Here is a 17,190-nt window from a genome sequence, read left to right as displayed (position 1 = left end):
CTGGCTCGGGGAAAAACCTGTCGTGTGGGAAAGAATGGGGTGAAGAGAGCGGGTACAGACCTTTCCATCCATCCTGTAGGCAGGTCACCCAAGAGGCTGCCTGAGACTGGCAATGCCACTTCCAAAAGTGATCTCCCCAGGAGGCCACGAGAGCGGCAGGTGAGAAGGCAGAGACAGGCACAGAGAGAGGGTAATTATGCAGTGAGCACTCCAGGCCCTCTGTCAGCGAGGGAGAGCACAGGACAGCGTGTGACGGCACTGGCGGGCACCATCTGGGAAGCGGAGGCCACTTGGGCGGAAGCACTGGAGTGGTTAGGAGCAGGCACAAGAGACCGAGGTGTGTTAGTGACAGTCCCCCTCAGCCGCGGAGAACCTGGAGCCCTTACTTGCACGTCTTGCTGTTCCCTTGACATTCAAAGTTGTCAAAGAGGCACTCGGCTGTGTTGCATAGCTCATCACACTGGTTGTTAATATAATCCCAGCAGGGGAGCGGGGAGGAGCAGTTGGCCCAGGGGTCCTCCATGGTGAGGGAACAGTCACCGCCGTCCCACTGGCAGGCATGGCTGTTGCAGGCCTCGTCACAGACTCCATCTCGAGCTTTGTCGGCGCAATACTGGCTCAGACAAGTGGCAGGAGGGCTGCTGGTGGGGGCCGTGTAGAGCTCACAGTGGCTGCCCCAGAACGGAGGAGCACAGCGGCAGGAGTAATAAGGAGGCTGCCGTTGAGGGTAGCAGCTGCCCCCATGCTGGCAGGGGCTGCTGGCACAGCCTGAATCACAGTCCTGGGGGTTGGGGCAGAAGCAGCGCGGTCCCGAAGCTGTGTGCACACACTGCTCCCCTCGGCGACACTTCACTTGGCCACAGCTGCTCTGGCATCTTGCCCCAGAGAATCCCTGTGGAAATGAATGATGAAGTCAGGCTGTTAGAAGGCTGGTGCTGTGATGAAGTGGGTAAAGATACTGCTTGTGGTGCCAGCACTCCATATGGGCACCAGTTCAAATCCTGGTTGCTGTATTTCCAATTCAGCTCCCTGTTGACCTAGGAAAGCAGCAGAGGATGGTCTAAGGGCAGGGGTTCCTGTATCCTCATGGGAGACCTGGAAGAAGCTCCTGGCTCCTGGCTTGGGACCAGCTTAAAAAAGGCTGTTGTGGGTATTTGGGCAGAAATTCCATGGATGGAAGATCTTTCCCTCCTCTCTTTCCTACCCACACTCTCTGTAACTCAGCTTTTCAAATTAACCAATAAATCTAACAAAACAAAACAAACAAAACAACCCAAAAACAAGAATGTTGGGAGAGTTCCCAGGGCTTGTTCTATCTTCCCTCCCCAACTCTCTCTCTTTTTTTTTTTATGTCTTTGGAAACATAAAGAATAGGTATTTGGTTAAAAATCCCTCAATGCAGCACCCTGGAACAACATTACATAAAGACCTTTTCAAGTCTACCTTTGAGTCCAAGGTGAAGGCTCCATGGGACAAACGCACAGCTGCCTCCCTGGAAGAGCTCAATGCCAGAAAGCAAGTGTGCAGGTCATGCAGGGGTAGAGGTCAGGCAACTGTTCTTCAGGCACCTTCTCTAACTGCCATTATTAAACCTCTCGTATGATGACTCTGGGGCAAAAATGTCATAGTGGGGGTCTGAGGGCCCTGGAAAACGTCCACATCTCGCATCATCTTTGCAGCTGCTGCCCGGCCCATGTCAGGCTTACTAGATGGGTTTCCTTTTGGTTTATCCCCACACACGGCTGTCTCTGATGACTCTGACAGTGGCAAGGGTTTCCACGGTAGACAGCTAAAATTAGCTTCCTTTTAGCTTACAAAGCAAGTTGTTCCCCAGTGGTTCCTGCTAAGGAATTCAAACAGAAAAGTATTTCTACCAGCTCTGGCCTAGTCGAGGGTCAAGAGCCCAGAAACACTGGCTCGACCTTCAAGGTCTATCCTACCACCTGTTGTGCTTCCCATCGGTGCTTGTGCAGCTGACAGTCACAGAGGAAGAAGTGCCTTCACTCTGGGAGAGACTAAACACCACCTTAAAAGAAAGAGTAAAAGCAAAACCAATCTGGAGCTGAAGAGGTAAGGTGTGGTGATCTCCCTGATGGGGAGCCTGCATCTCAGGTTCTCCGAGGCTTCACCTCACTTCTGCAACAAGTTGTACAGGAGAGGGTGTGCTCCTTCCACTGACGTGCAGACAACTCACCGGGGGGCAGCGACAGATGAAGCCGTCAGGCGTGTTGCTGGCCACGGCACAAGTGCCGCCATTCAGGCAAGGCATTTGGGGACATACATCCACAAAGGTTTCACAGTGACGGCCTTGGGACAAAGAACAAGATGGGGTTTTAAACAGTAGAAGTAGTAACTGTAGATCCCTGACCAGAACCCCAGTGGAGGAGAATGAGACCCCGACAGAGGCAGGACTGTGAGAGTTTGGCTGTAAGCCTGTGGAAATGGGAGAGGACGAAGATGACACACTCTAGGCCTCCACGCCCTTGCCCATCACAGGCTCCCAGCAGCACCGTCACCTTCGCTGCCTACACAGACAACACACGAGGCACACACCCCTGAACCAACCGACCAAACACAAAGGGTCCAAGAAGCGACTAACTGTGTTAAGGAACCAACGACAACAAAAAAGTCGGCTTTTTGGAAGCACTTTGGCTTTCACAGGTTGGAGGGAAAGGGTTAACAACCAATGCCTCACACTCTACTAACAGCATTTACATCACAGGAGTGGTCACAACAGGCCAACCTGTTTGGGTAGCAAGTTGCAGTTTACAGGGAGTTTTTATCTGTGGTGTATCTTCTCTTCTGCTCTTTGGTCTTTCTAGAAAATGCAGCTTAATTCTGTAGTTCTCCCAGAGTCACTGTTCTCTAGAGACAGTTCTAACACAAGATGCCTTGGAGGCACGGCTAACACGAGTTGGACAACTGGGATCATGCAGACATGAGGTTCCACTGGCACCTCCGCATACAGGAAACAGACCCCATGCGGCCTCTGGTCACTTAAAACAGAAAAGAACCAAAGGTACAGATGGCATTTTTGATTATTCACAACAAAGAAGCAAAATTTTCAATGTCTACCTGCTCAATTCAGCCACAGCCACTAGCCCACAGCAGATATCACAGGGACACATGCCCCGGGGACCTCCCTGCCAACCAGGGACAGCATCTTACAGTCATGGTAGTCCCTAAGGTCCCATGGAACTAACACAGCAACACTAACTTAAGGAGACGAGGGGCTCCACCCCTTCCTTGTCCTGCTGCTGCCTTGCTCTGTAAGTACTGGTCTGTGTTTCCAGATAAAGAGTCTCTCAGAGACGATGAAACAGGAGCCAGCTCTGCTTCGCTAGCTTTTCGAGCATGTGGGGCCAACAAGAGGCTGCAGACTGTCCATATGCCTCTGTCCTTCAGTAACTCAATAGATTTGGGATTTCATCATTCAACAAACTGTTTCTATAGGTGGTGATCAGATCGCAAAATACCTCCTGTTCTTTTGTAAACAAATACTAACGATTTTAAAGGCAGATCTTCCAAACTGGTAGGAAGGCAGACTGGAGACTGGCTCAGCATGCAGCAGGATCTACTTGCTACATTATTAATGGGTAGACGATTGTATCCATCATCCTGATTCTCAAGGAACTTGATGCTAGCCCCAGCATAAGCAGTACACTTAGAGGGAACAACACTGCAGCAGAGGGTGAGGGCCAGGTTCCTATTAACCCCATCTAAGAGCCAGGTTCCTATCAATGTACCCAGGAAAGTGGCCCATGATGGTCCCCGTGCCTGGACCCATGCCACCAACATGGGAGTTCCAGGTTCCTGGCTTCAGCCTGGCTCAGCCCTGGCCACTGCAGCCAGTTGCAAGGAAGATTCCCCCCTCTTCCTCTGTGTACCTCTCCTCTCTGGCTCTTTCAATTAAAAAAACAATCTTTAAAAAGAAATACAACTACAGATTCTAAGAAATCTGAGTCTGTGATGATCCTGCCACAGCTAGACACAAGCAATTATCCTGGTGCGAGAAGCTGCCTGCTGCCTTTCTCCAGCAGGGACTGCTAAGTGCTGTGGGGAAGTCCCTATGCTGCGGCAGGACATGGTTCCCTTCACACACTGACTAGGAACAGAACAGAAGGGAATCGAGGCTCAGTGGGCAGGGCACACTGGTGACCCCTGCAGCACTCGAGTTCAAACTCCAACAACTGACATTCGGTCAACACTTCCCAAGCTGGACCTGCCTCCCTTGCAGGTCCCAGCACGTCCTGCACTTCTCTGGGGCCCAGGAGTAAAAGGATCACCTTCTTCCCAGTGCTAGGAGCTATCAGGCCTTCGGTTGTTACAGCTCAAAGGAAGCAGGGGGAGGAAACCAGCACTAGACATGAGGTTCCTGCAAAACAACTGCTACTTTGCTCGTAAGGAAAGAGTTCTGTGGATGGATGGTGGTGATGGGAGCCCTATAACATAAATGTATTTAATGCCCTCTGAACCTTGTTTAAAAGATGGCTAATTTTGTCTTGTGTATTTCACTACAAACAGAAAATGTTTCCACAGCTATCTATTTTTAAATACACTGCTATACCACATTATCAGTGTGCTACAAAAGAGAAAGTATATCTCAGGCAAAACAAAGGTGGAGATTGATGTAGTATCCACAGAGCACAACACATAGTAGAAAACCTGGGCCCCCAAATCAAATTAGTTTCGTGTTCTGTACAGAAGAGAAGTTTCTGCTTGGGTCCAGGATGGGCCACAAAGGATGGGTCACAAATGCGCACTCTGGGTGGAGTGGCCGGAAGGCTGAGGGGTTCTCACCGGTGAAGGCGCTGCGGCAGACACACAGGTAGTTGTTGGTGAGCTGGATGCAGTCCAGGCTGCCCTCAGAGCTGCAGGGGCTGGAGAGACACTCATTGATGTCCCCCTCACACCGCTCCCCAGCAAAGCCGGGCAAGCAGCGACAGCTATAGCCCCCAATCCGATCCACACACTGACCACCATTAAAGCAGTGGGGTCCACCGGCACAGTCATCGATGTTCTCTTCACAAAGCAGGCCTGGGCGGGAGAGACGAGAAACACGGAGCTATGAAAGTCCTCCCAGTACTGTTCTTCAGTAAGGGATCGCCACCTTTGTCAGCCTTTTGCAATGAAATCCACACTCCACCTGCGGTGGCACCTGCCCCTGACAGCTGGCATGCTCCTTTGAGTGCAAAGTGAAGAGTGCGCCAGGGCTCCACACACATGCCCACACAACCCAATGCAACAGCCCTTGGGAAGGAGGCACCACCAATGTGTCCCATCTTAACAGAAGAGAAGTAGAGCTCAAGGGACACCCAGGAATTTATTAACTTGCCATTTTAGTTCAAAATATGAAACAGTTCAAAACAAGAACAGCAATTAATAAACATATAGATGGAAGCTAACTATATTAAAACATCCATTAAGAACCAGAGCTGACAGGGTTGGTACAGTGGTGTATTAGGCTTATCTTCTACCTAAAAATGCCAACTTCCCATATGGGTGCCATTTCATTCCCATCCAGGTGCCTGTTCATGGCCTGGACAGCGGAGGAGGGCCAAAAGCCTTGGGATTCTGCACCCATGTGGGAGACTTGGAAATGGTCCTGGTTCCTGGCTTCGGATTAGTTCAGCTCCAACGAGGTCATTTGGGGAATGAACCAGCAGATGGAAGACTTTTTTCTCTTTCTCCCCCCTTCTCCCTCTGTAAAATCTATCCTGCCAATAAAAATAAATAAATTTTTTAAGATTTTTTTTTATTAGAAAGTCAGATCTACAAAGAGAAGGAGAGACAGAGAAAAGATCTTCCATCTGTTGGTTCACTCCCCAAGTGGCTGCCATGGCCAGAGCTGCACTGATGTGAAGTTAGAAGCCAGGATCTTCTTTGTGGTCTCACATGCAGGTGCTGGGTTCCAAGGCTTTGAGCCATCCTCTACTGCTTTCCCGGACACAAGAAGGCACCTGGGTTGAAGTGCAGCAGCTGGATCATGACCCAGCACCCATATGGGATCCTGGAGCATAAAAAGCAAAGACTTTAGCCATTAAGTTACCATGCTGGGCCCAAAATAAACCAATCTTTAAAAAAAGAGAGAGAGAAAAGAAAGAACCAAAGCTGAATTTTAAGTAACAATTTTAACCATTCCAGTCACTGACTTTGTAAAACAATGTAAACCTATCAACAGTTTTTACTTGAAAAATTCTGCTGAGAGTTAAATAATTACTACATCTGTAGTGTACATACTGAGTCTTCAAGTATGAATATCTGTGAACATTCTTTTTATTGTGTAACTTTTCATTTGTACATGTTTTAGAAACATCAGTGATGGACAATTATTTTAGAAAATAACTGTTGACCAATTCAAGACATTATCAAACAGTTCTGTATTTCTGTCATTTGCACCTGTAGTCTATGCTGATAAAAAGCTATTAAAAATGAAAACAAAGAAACTGAAATGCTTGCTTTCACTGACAATGCCAAAAAATAAAATATCTATGACAATCTTAATAAGAAATGGGATAACCAACCTGTAGACAATGCATACAGGAGTCTGAACACTTAGAAAGACAGGCCATGACCGGGAAGAAAGATGCACCATTGCAAAATGTCAGGGCTCTCTAAGCCCCAGTAAAATTAAAAAAAAAAAAAACACAAACAAAAACAAAAACAAAAAACCACCAACTGAACACTTAAGAAAAAATGAGCTATGACTATAAACATGAAGGAAACATGAAGAAGACAATCTTTAATAACTGGCACATACATATCCAGCTCAGCCACTCTGCCTGGAAAGTCACACTACAAATATGTTTGTAGTATGTGATTACAAGGTAATACAGATGTCTACCATTAGCGGATATCTTACTATGAAATAGTAATTCTCACAAAATGGACTTCTGCAACTTTAGAAAAAGATCGAAGAAGTTTTGTATCTTGATGTGGAAATATTTTCAAAACTCAAGTGTAAACAATGTGGCTAATACTCATTCTTCAATGGGAAAAGTAGAGGACACAGAAATTATTTTTGCATTTGTCTTCTACGTAAGTCTGAAGAATATATTAACAGCAACTCTAGAATGATACATAAGAAACTGTGATGGCTACCTATTCACAGAAGGAGAGCTAAACATGGGGAGAGAAAAAAAGGGAGAGTAAAAAGTTATATGTTTTATATATATAGGTGTGTATACATTTTCAGCCCATGTGGATACATTCATATTTTCTTACTTAGTCATAAACAAAATTGAAAACAAGAAGGTTTAGAGAATTGCAAATAAACCTGCTATATTATCCAGTTATCCCATTCCTAGGAATATACCCAAAGGAAATGAAAACTGATATGAGAAGGGGATCTGTAATCCTATATTTACAGCAGCACAATCTACAAAAGCAAAGACAGAAACAATCCAGATGCCCATCCAAAGAGGAGTGGTTAAAGAAAGTGCGTACATCTACTCCATGGAATATTACTCAGCCACTAAAAAGAATGAAATCATACCATTTGCAACTAAATGGTCCCAACTAGAGACCATTATGCTCAGTGAAAAAAACAGTGCCAAAAGGACAAATCCCATATGTTCTCTCTAATATAAGGAAACTATCATGCAAATCAGGCTTTTGTGTTTTCTTTTTGTCACCTATGCATTGGTTATTCAGTGGCATGTTTTTTTCAACTCTATGGTGCTGTATTTTTTTTTCTTTTTGTTTGAACTTCATATCTGCTGTTGACCTTATTTTATGGCTTCTCATTTAAGGGAATGCATAGTGATGGAGTAATAGAGACTATAATATCCAGATGTGAAGATACAATGCAATATGAATCCCTATTTTCAAATCAAAGATGAACTCTCAGTGAAACTGCTGGACATATCTAGACAATAGGATGCTGGACTGTCTGACATTGTGTGTACCAGCAATATTGCGGCACATTAAATAACAGACTGATGGAATTACAACTTATTATGAAAGATTATACTATTGTAACAAATGGGAAAAAACAAAAACAAAAACAAATAAAATTAGGGGCCAGTGTGGTGGCATAGCAAGCTAATCCTCCTCTGCCTTTGGTGCTGACATCCCATATAGGTGACGATTCATGCCCCAAGTGCTCCATCGTAAGTGGCTCCCTGCTAATAGCCTGGGAAAGCAGAGGAGGACAACCCAAGGTCATGGCTCCTGCACCACATGGGAGATCCAGAGGTACCTCCTGGCTCTTAGTGTTGGACCAGCCTTGCTCTAACTATAGCAGCCATTTGGGGAGTAAACCAGCAGGTTCAAGATCTCCATCTTACCCTGTCTTCTCTCTGGAATTCTGACTTTCAAGCAAAAATAAGTAAATCTTTTTTAAGAATCAAAAAATAAAATTGGCATGTACTCTGTCTCACAGAGTATTTAATATTTATGGACTATTAGTAAAATCAGCATAAACGCCTGCCTTTTCATCAGAGTGTAGCCACCTGTATTGAACAGACTTATTCAAGTGAGAAGGAGCTCTCCCTCAGCCTGAAACGATGTAGGAGAGACAGGCAGAGTGATGACAGTGAATCATCGAACTGAGGAACTGGTAGGGTCAGGAACAAAGCTCAGGAGAGTTAACCGGAAATAGTGTGGTGACTTCACACCGAGGATATGGGATTTCAGAGTCTGCTGGAACTCCACTATGGTCAGAGAAGCTAGACCAAGATAGATAAATATTATTCCACACACCTAAACAGACATACGATATAATGATTCCATGAATTGTAAGTTGTACAAATTCAAGGGATTCTTACCTACACACAATCTAATCTAACTGCCAAAGCCAGAAAGAGAAATTTGAAAACTCAAGAGGAGTGATTTGTCACACACAAAAGTGCTCTAGTAAGATTAACAGCTGACTTCCTATTAAAAACCATGAAAGTGGGAAAGCATAATCATGTATTAATCTAACTGCCAAAAGGCAATGACTATATAATAATAGTGTAATTATTACTCTAGGCTCTCTTTAACACATGGTTAGAAGAGATGGAAACTTTGTTTCCTTGTTAAATGATTCAAGGACCAGACACATAATTTATTAAATTAGGGTATAATTGAGAATTTCGAGTTCAGTGATTATGCACATTTCCCAGCTTCCCTGGAAATCAAATGGAAATCACTCAGTAACTTTGGCCTACACGCTGTGAGTAGCAGTGACGGGTGTGTCACTCCCACACTTAGCCAGAGCTGTTGTACAACCCTACAAGTCAGTCTTCTGTAGTGTGAGCCTTGGAGGCCAAGTGTTGGAACTACTTCTCTAAAACACAGAGAAGGGTGGTTCAACATGTATCAGACTTCATCACTGTGGTGTTAAGCTCTGAGGTTTTAGGTTTAATTAGCTACCACCGGGAATGAAGCTTGTTCCAACCAATAGAGTAATTCAAGGGAGCAAAGCAAAATTAAATTGGAATTATCTTCTAGTTCTCTTTCAACTACTGATTTTTGGAAGACACAACAATTTTCTTTTGCACATAAAAAAACTTACATACTTAAAAGCAGTTTCTCCTTAGTTTTCTCTTCCCTTTAAAGAAAATTCTTCAATAAACTACCTTCCCAGTGAGTTATTCCTCTAATTCAGCCAAATCCTAACCTCTAGGAAGGCAAACTCCCACAATACACTGACACAAAGGTCTAAGACAATATAACCACTTGTTTTTTTTGCATGGATACTGAGAATAAACTCCCCATAATTGTGCAATGCTCTTCACAGTTTGTCCAGGGTTTATTATGAACACACATCATCATAGTTTGTTCTAACCTAATAAACAATACTCGGTTCTATTTCTAAGAGGTTTTTTGGAGGCACTGGCGACCTGCAGAGTGGAATGATGGCTCTACCTGTCACAGCCTAGGGCTTCCTCGCATAGACCTCGGTCTCCTAGGTACAGCTGTAGCCATCATCAGCCTCTACCTGTAGGCTTATCAGGAAGGCAGGCTTTCATTTCATTCATCCCTCCAGCTTATGCAGGCAAGATTTCCTTCTTTAAAAGATTCCAAAGAAAGTAAGCATGAATTTTTCACTTGTGTGACCATTCGTTGCTTTCAATTCAATAACCAAGCATTTGAAGACTGGGCAATGTGGCTTTTGCAAAGCTCTACGAATTCCACATTCTGTGTTTCATGGAACCTCAGATGTCATACAATCAGACAGAATTGAGAACATGAATCAGAATATGACAGGTCACAAGAGACGAGAGAGTAAAATGGTTTGAGTGACCAGGATGTAGAACTCAATACTTATAAAGAAGCTAGTTTTAATGTCTTCTAATTTTTTTTTTTTTAAAAAAAATCACCACCACACTAAGAATGGGATTATAACTTGCAGAAGATTCTGGCTGGAGGGAGGGAAAGTCTGGTTTCATACCTCGAGTGCCTGGTGGGCAGGAGCACTTGAAGTGGTTCACAAGGTCAATACAGGTGCCTCCATTCTGGCATGGCTGATTCTGGCACTCGTCCACTTCGTATTCACAGTTGACACCCTGATATCCTGGCACACACTACAGGAGGAAGTCAAGACAAGACATGTTTACAGATGATGACAGCAAGTGACATGTGGACACTGCTCTGATCCTGCTTCCTCCCCACTCAGCTCTCCCGTCTCTCTAGGATCACGTTCTGTCATCATCCTGTACCGGGTCAACCCACAGCTTACTGGCATCTCTCCCTCTTCCTGCTGACAAAGCCACTTAAAGGGAAACAAAAGGCTGAACACATGAAGGGATATTCCAGATCTGACCCCTTTGGAAAATCTGTCCCTCCCCTCGACAGACGTGCCCATCTTTAAAGTCTGCAGTTCCTTTGAATGCGATGAGGACCCTACGACGTAGTCAAATGGTATGTGTGGGCGGGAGCAGACAGTGCACACTCTCTGGTCTCCAGGCCCAGGAAACTGTACAGATGTGTGAAAAGCTAGCTGAGATGGGGCGGGGGCAGAGGGAGGTAGATCTCACTGATTGTGACAGATGTAGGGGTGGAAGGATTTCAGGGAACATGAAGGAAAAAGATAAGATCTTTATGAAGTAACTTTATTTGGGCAATCTTTTCACAGGGCTGTACGCAGGGCAAGTCCCTCATGGCCGGAGAGCATCCAAAGGGAGGAGGGTAAGGGAAGGAGAGGCAGCACACCACGGGGGAAGGGAACTTACAGGTCTTCACAGTTATTCAGACCCGTAGCAGGGGGCTCCGGGCCAGAGCGCTCCTACAGACAGCACCACTTAGTTCTCCTTCCAGGCCCAGGGCTGTTTTATCTATGCCTGGGAGATGTTGGGTAGATTCTTGCAGGAAATGCAGAACAGACAAGTTCTAAAGAGCTTGGGTTATCTTTAAGCAACTATGTGTGTAAAATTGTTGAGTCTGACACTGGCAGGTTTTTGAGCCTTTGGGGGTTGTAGAGTGCTGTGAAGATAGACATGCAACAATGAGCATCTTGCTATGTGCCGCAGGCTGAGCTACACTTGAGAGAATCAGTTGGCCATTGACTATACAAAGGTGACATGTCAAGAGGGATTCCTCAAAATGGTTTCTCCTATCTCAGTTGCCATTCAGGGAAGTTTCAGAAACTACCAAACTGGGTGGGTCTGTGAGATGTATGTAAGGAACTGACCGTTGACTTTAAATTCTGGAAGTCAGCCAATGGAAGTAGAATGGTTCCATACCCTTACTTACAGCAATACATTCCTGGGGCCATGTGAACTATTTCCCCGCAAGGTCAAAATTAATGCCTAGGGGTCAGCAGCATGGCCTAGCAGGCTGAACCTTGGGGATTCACCTACAGCGCTAGCATCCCATATGGGCATCAGTTTGAGTCCCAGATGCACCATTGTTAATCCAGCTCCCTGCTAATGGCTTAGGAAAGCATCTGACAATGGCTCAAGTACTTGAGACCCTGAAACCATATGGGAGACCTAGAAAAAGCTTCTGGCTCCTAGCTTCAAGCCAGTTCAGTTCTGGTCACTGTGGCCATTTGAAGAGTGAACCAGCAGATGAAAGGTCCTTCTCTATATATAACTCAAATAAAAAATAAATGAATCTTAAAAAACAAAAAACTCAATGAAAGAGAAAAGAAAATGGTAAGCACTACGATAATGAAAACCTAAAAACTGGAAACCAAAGACAGCTGAATCCAACGCACAAAACAGCTGCACAAGCTCCCGGGAGGGATCCACTTCCGCTGCCTCATCTCCCTCACCTCACATCCGTATCCACCGATGAAGTCACTGCAGGTGGCGCCGTGCTGGCAGGGATTAGACGCGCATTCATCGAGCTGCTCCTCACAGTAGCTCCCAGTGTAGCCAAAGGGACACTGACAGTGGTGTGTGGTGCCAGCATCTATGCAGACGCCTGAGTGCTGACACAAGTGGGCAACAGACACACCTGGAAAACCCCATGTGGAAACGGTATCAGAAAAGCACACCTGGCACGCGTCAGGTTTAGTCCCACCAGGAAGCTGTGAGTGCAAGCCGGGCAGCACACCACATGCCATTCGTGTCTAGCGCCTCACAACGCTCAGCACCAGACCCGTTCGTGAAAGTACACAATCCCCAAGAGCAGAAGGTCGCTTGAATTTCATTCTAAATATCTCCCCTTTGGGATCCCTAAGCCTGCTCCTCTGCTCTTTCTCCTCCTGTCTGGGATTCTTTCTCTGCAGTTTTAGCCACCTACCTGCAGGTTCTTTTCCATCTCATCCCACAGGTGAATGCCCCACTGGTCGGTCACTCAAGATCCCAGTCAATGATCCCTGAGCCCGAGAGGCCAGGACTCACCTCTGCGGAGGGCTGCTGTTTCGCAGGAGACACTAGGCACATCACAGTAGGCACCAGCCCAGCCAGATGGACACAGGCACCGCGCCTCGGCTTTGTCCTGCACACAAGTTCCCCCGTTTCTACATGGTGACCGGCTGCACAGGTTCACGATGGTCTGAAACAGGCAAGGGCACACACATCAAAACCCACAGGCGATGGTCTGAAACAGGCAAGGGCACACACATCAAGACCCACAGGTGATGGTCTGAAACAGGCAAGGGCACACACATCAAGACCCATAGGCGATGGTCTGAAACAGGCAAGGGCACACACATCAAAACCCACAGGCCAGGAACCAAGGGAATCACCCACACTCCACAACAAAAAAGCGAAGGGAAGCACAACATTTCTTCTTTTTAAAGGGAACCTTCATTCAGACCTTAAACTAAATCTGGTGTTATGAGGTGCATATCATCATTTTTACACAATCTACTTCCTCTTAGCACTGATATTTATTTTTTTATTATTTTTAATTCATTAATTACATTGTATTACATTGTATTATCAGTGCTCCCCAATAGCACTGATATTTAAAAGGTCTTGGGCCCCGTGCAATAGTGTAGTGGTTAAAGTCCTCGCCTTGCACATGCTGGGATCCCATATGGTTGCTGGTTCTAATTCTGGCAGCCCTGCTTCCCATCCAGCTCCCTGCCTGTGGCCTCGGAAAAGCAGTTGAGGATGACCCAAAGTCTTGGGACCCTGCACCCATGGGGGAGACCCAGAAGAGCTCCTGGTTCCTGGCATTGGATTGGCTCAGCTCCAGCCGCTGCAGTCACTTGGGGAGTGAATCATCGGATGGAAGATCTTCCTCCCTGTCTCTCCTCCTCTCTGTATATCCACCTTTCCAATAAAAATAAATAAACCTTAAAAAAAAATAAGTTCTTAATGTAGCAGTCAGATTTTGCAGAAGCCCAATGGGGTATTTCACAATGCCGCAGACATGATCACATATTTCCCATGTTGCAGACATGGTTACCCACAGGTAACCTGGGGTGGAAATCCCAGGAATGCTGACACAGTAAATTAGTGGTGGACAGCAGAGAAAGGGTTAAAAGCCTGTGAATAAAATGAAAAATGTCAGAGAGCTTTTTAGAAGGGGACAAAATCAAGCTCATGAACAATACGAGGCAGAACACAAAAGCACTGTTAGCTCCACTGCCTTTATTCACAAGGGATAGCCCGGTTCCCCGGGAAAGGAAGGCAACATTCATCAGACTCCAGTGGGAGGAGAAGACAGTCCTTCCGGGACGTCCAGTCCACACTGCGAGAAGGCTGCGTCGAGCCACGGGGTCAGCAACAAGCTGTTCAGTACAGGTGACTGTCTGCACCCCTAGTGCGACCAAAGCCCTACCAATGTGCACCTCGTGAGTCACATTAAAATTTATGACTTATTCCTGTTTCTTTGAAGATTTGTTACTCTCTATTGTTGAAGAGGTGACGGTCATAAAGTTCAGCCCAAAGCTGTGTGGGGCATGCAGCCTTGGAAGTTTCTCGGCCTTCCTGCAGTGAAGTGAAAGTTTAACCTGGTTGTCTGTGAGGGCTCCTTCCCGCTGAGCTTCTACGAAATGTGTATTTATCAATTTCAATTTAAAAGATACATGAACAGTTTTCAGAGCATTCTTACAACATGTAAGACGTGGTCATGGCTGTTATCCTGCTATCCTCTTAGAGGAACAGCTGACCTATAAAAATGTTGATTGGTTTCGCCTTTGTTGTGTTTCCAATGTAAAAGATATCTGTTCACACACAAACTGCATTGTTCTTGATCTGCCTCTTAGAACACCTTTTTTAAAAAAATTCATATTGTATAGCCAGCATTTGCATTTTTGGGATCACTAATTACGAAATAACCAAGATTTATCTCAGGAACACCCCTGAGATTCACACTCTTTCTTTCAGAAGGTACTTATTCTGCTGAAGGGGACAGATGGAATGTTTGGCTTCTCTGGTGAACTGAACGGAAAGGAAGCTACTCACCTGACAGCTTTTCCCAGTGTAGCCCAGGGGGCAGATACAGCGGTAGGTGCCCAGGCCATCGACACAGGTTCCCTCATTCAGGCACGGATTAGAGCTGCACTCATTGATCTCATGGAGGCAGAAGGGACCAGTGAAACCCACAGGGCAGAGGCAGGAGAAGGAGTTGATCCCATCAATACACGTGCCACCATTGAAACAGGAGCTACGGAGCAAACCGGGACAGCGACATCAACCGTGTCATCTGGTTCCTCTGACTGCTAGCAAAGAACATGGTTCCCATACCTGGGTTCTTGAAATCCTAATTGTTACAGGAGAACATTCCCCAGCATCCCCAACTCCTCTAGCCAGTAAATTTTACAGTCTTCCACAAGCCCAGCTGCTAGGAGCCGAGTGCCAACTTCCTTTCTACAATCAAAGTTCAGGAGTGTTTAAAAGACCTAGCTTACTTACTGCAAGTTCCTAGAGAAAGCCGAGTTTTCTCAGCTTTCAGTCCTGCTGTGAATTTCCACGTACCTAATATTTCAGCCAATTTGACTTACATGAGAAGTGCTAAATAATCAGTTTTTAAATATAGGCTCCTTTACGAAAAAGAAATAGAATAAAAATATCAATAGTACAGTACAAAGAGATGAGGCACACCTCCCATAAATTAGAGTAGCAATAAATCTGTAAACAAACAGGGGCTTACAGATTAACCATCAGCTGGAATGACCAAAGGAACAACAGAATAGATTTATGGCTCTTCCTGTTCCCTAAGTAAGAAAACAAATGATGACTCACCCACTAAACTTTAAAACTCTGACCTCTGTCCTTGGAACTTCATGTCCATCAGGAACCAGGAACTGGGCCCAGCGAGATGACGGTAGAGTAGGACCCAAGTGAATGCCCCGTCCCTGCCTCACAATTCCAGCACTGTTCAGTGAGGCCCCCTCCCCCTCACCATTCCCCCAGAGGTGCTGAGGCCCTGAGGCCCGAGTGCACGGCTGCTCACCTCTCAGTGCACTCATCGATGTTGTGCTCACAGTGGACTCCATCAAACCCCGCCGGACACTTGCAAGTGTAGCTGTTGACGTAGTCGGAGCAGGTCCCTCCATTCTTGCAGGGTTCGCTGAGACACTCATTCATGTCGGTTTGGCACTTCTCCCCAACGAAGCCCGGAAGGCAAAGGCAGGAGAAAGTGTTCACTCTGTCCATACAGGAACCTCCATTCTGGCAGGGATCTAAGCCATTAGGCAAGAATTAGAGCTCGGCGGAGAGCAGCTTTCATCTTGGACTCACAAAGAGAAATGACATGGTGAACTGACATTACAAGTGGGGCAGCCCAAGGCTGACTCCTCTGTTTGACTTCTTTAGGTCTATTTTGTTCTGACACCCTCATTTATGAAAACATATTCAATAAGACTTTCCTGAGACTTTTAACTTGTTTGATGACTGGTATAAATTTCACTTACATCCCCACTAACATTCTATAATAATTTACCAGAATTACAAAATTTATAAAGGTAACACACACTGCAAATCAAATATGAGACCCCAATACACAGAACATCAGCAATGTCAACACAGATATATTTATTTTGTTCCCGGCATAATATACAAGCGACTCTTCCTTCAGTTCTTCCCTCCTTTCACCCTCTTTCCCTCTCTTTTTTTAACACCTTAGCCCAACCTTTTCTCTTTCTTGCTTTAGATTCAGGCAACCCTAGTACCTAGTGTCTGAGGGAAAAGATATACTGGATGGCGTTAACTGCAAACTGTACACTACAGAGAAAACTTGTGAAACTGAAAATACAGGCAGATACCTTCAACTAATGAAATAATCTGAAATCAAACACTCATACACACACACACACACACACACACACACACACACACTCAGTGACCAGATGAACAATTCCAAACAACAGATGTACAATGCACACTGTGAATCAGGAATACATTTTGAAAAAGCTGTTGAACATTTTCCAGATAATGGTTGAATTACTTTCCAAATTTGGACTCACAAAACCAAAATGACTAGTGAAACCAAAACAGAAGAAACAGCAAAAACACTACACCAAGAGGCATCACAGTTAAGGAGCTAAAAATCGGGGGAAGTAAAAGTATCTTAATACAAGTAGCCATAAAAAAGAAAATTACACATGAAGAAAGAATTACATGAAAGAATTACAGCACACTTCTTTTCAGAAACAACAGAAGCCAAAAGACAACACTACAACATAAAAGTGCTGCAAGCCAGTGAAGAACTCTATTCCCTGTGAAAATATCTTTGAAAACTAGGGCAACATGGAAATCTTTTCAGACAGACAAAAGCACAAAGAATTCACCACCAGGAGACAAGCATTATGCAAAATGCCAAGGAATTTCTTCAGACAGAAAGAAAAACCTACGTGATGGA

General features: G+C 45.3%; 1 protein-coding gene across 1 annotated transcript in view; it reads right to left on the bottom strand.

Annotated features, from left to right (window-relative positions):
• The window catches only part of NOTCH2 (notch receptor 2), a 157,358-nt gene that overhangs the window by 10,684 nt on the left and 129,484 nt on the right, over positions 1 to 17,190 (bottom strand). The window contains exons 18-25 of the mRNA XM_058660137.1: positions 15,784 to 16,012; positions 14,793 to 14,994; positions 12,777 to 12,930; positions 12,203 to 12,387; positions 10,379 to 10,511; positions 4,801 to 5,037; positions 2,195 to 2,307; positions 387 to 892 (exon numbers count right to left, since the gene is read on the bottom strand). Of these exons, the coding sequence (XP_058516120.1) occupies positions 387 to 892; positions 2,195 to 2,307; positions 4,801 to 5,037; positions 10,379 to 10,511; positions 12,203 to 12,387; positions 12,777 to 12,930; positions 14,793 to 14,994; positions 15,784 to 16,012 (1,759 nt within the window). The remainder of the gene's footprint in view (positions 1 to 386; positions 893 to 2,194; positions 2,308 to 4,800; positions 5,038 to 10,378; positions 10,512 to 12,202; positions 12,388 to 12,776; positions 12,931 to 14,792; positions 14,995 to 15,783; positions 16,013 to 17,190) is intronic.

This window comes from Ochotona princeps, chromosome 2, assembly GCF_030435755.1.
Source record: "Ochotona princeps isolate mOchPri1 chromosome 2, mOchPri1.hap1, whole genome shotgun sequence".
NCBI lineage: Eukaryota > Metazoa > Chordata > Mammalia > Lagomorpha > Ochotonidae > Ochotona > Ochotona princeps.
Note: the sequence above shows the minus strand (reverse complement) of the source record. Positions and strands in the feature narration are given on the sequence as shown.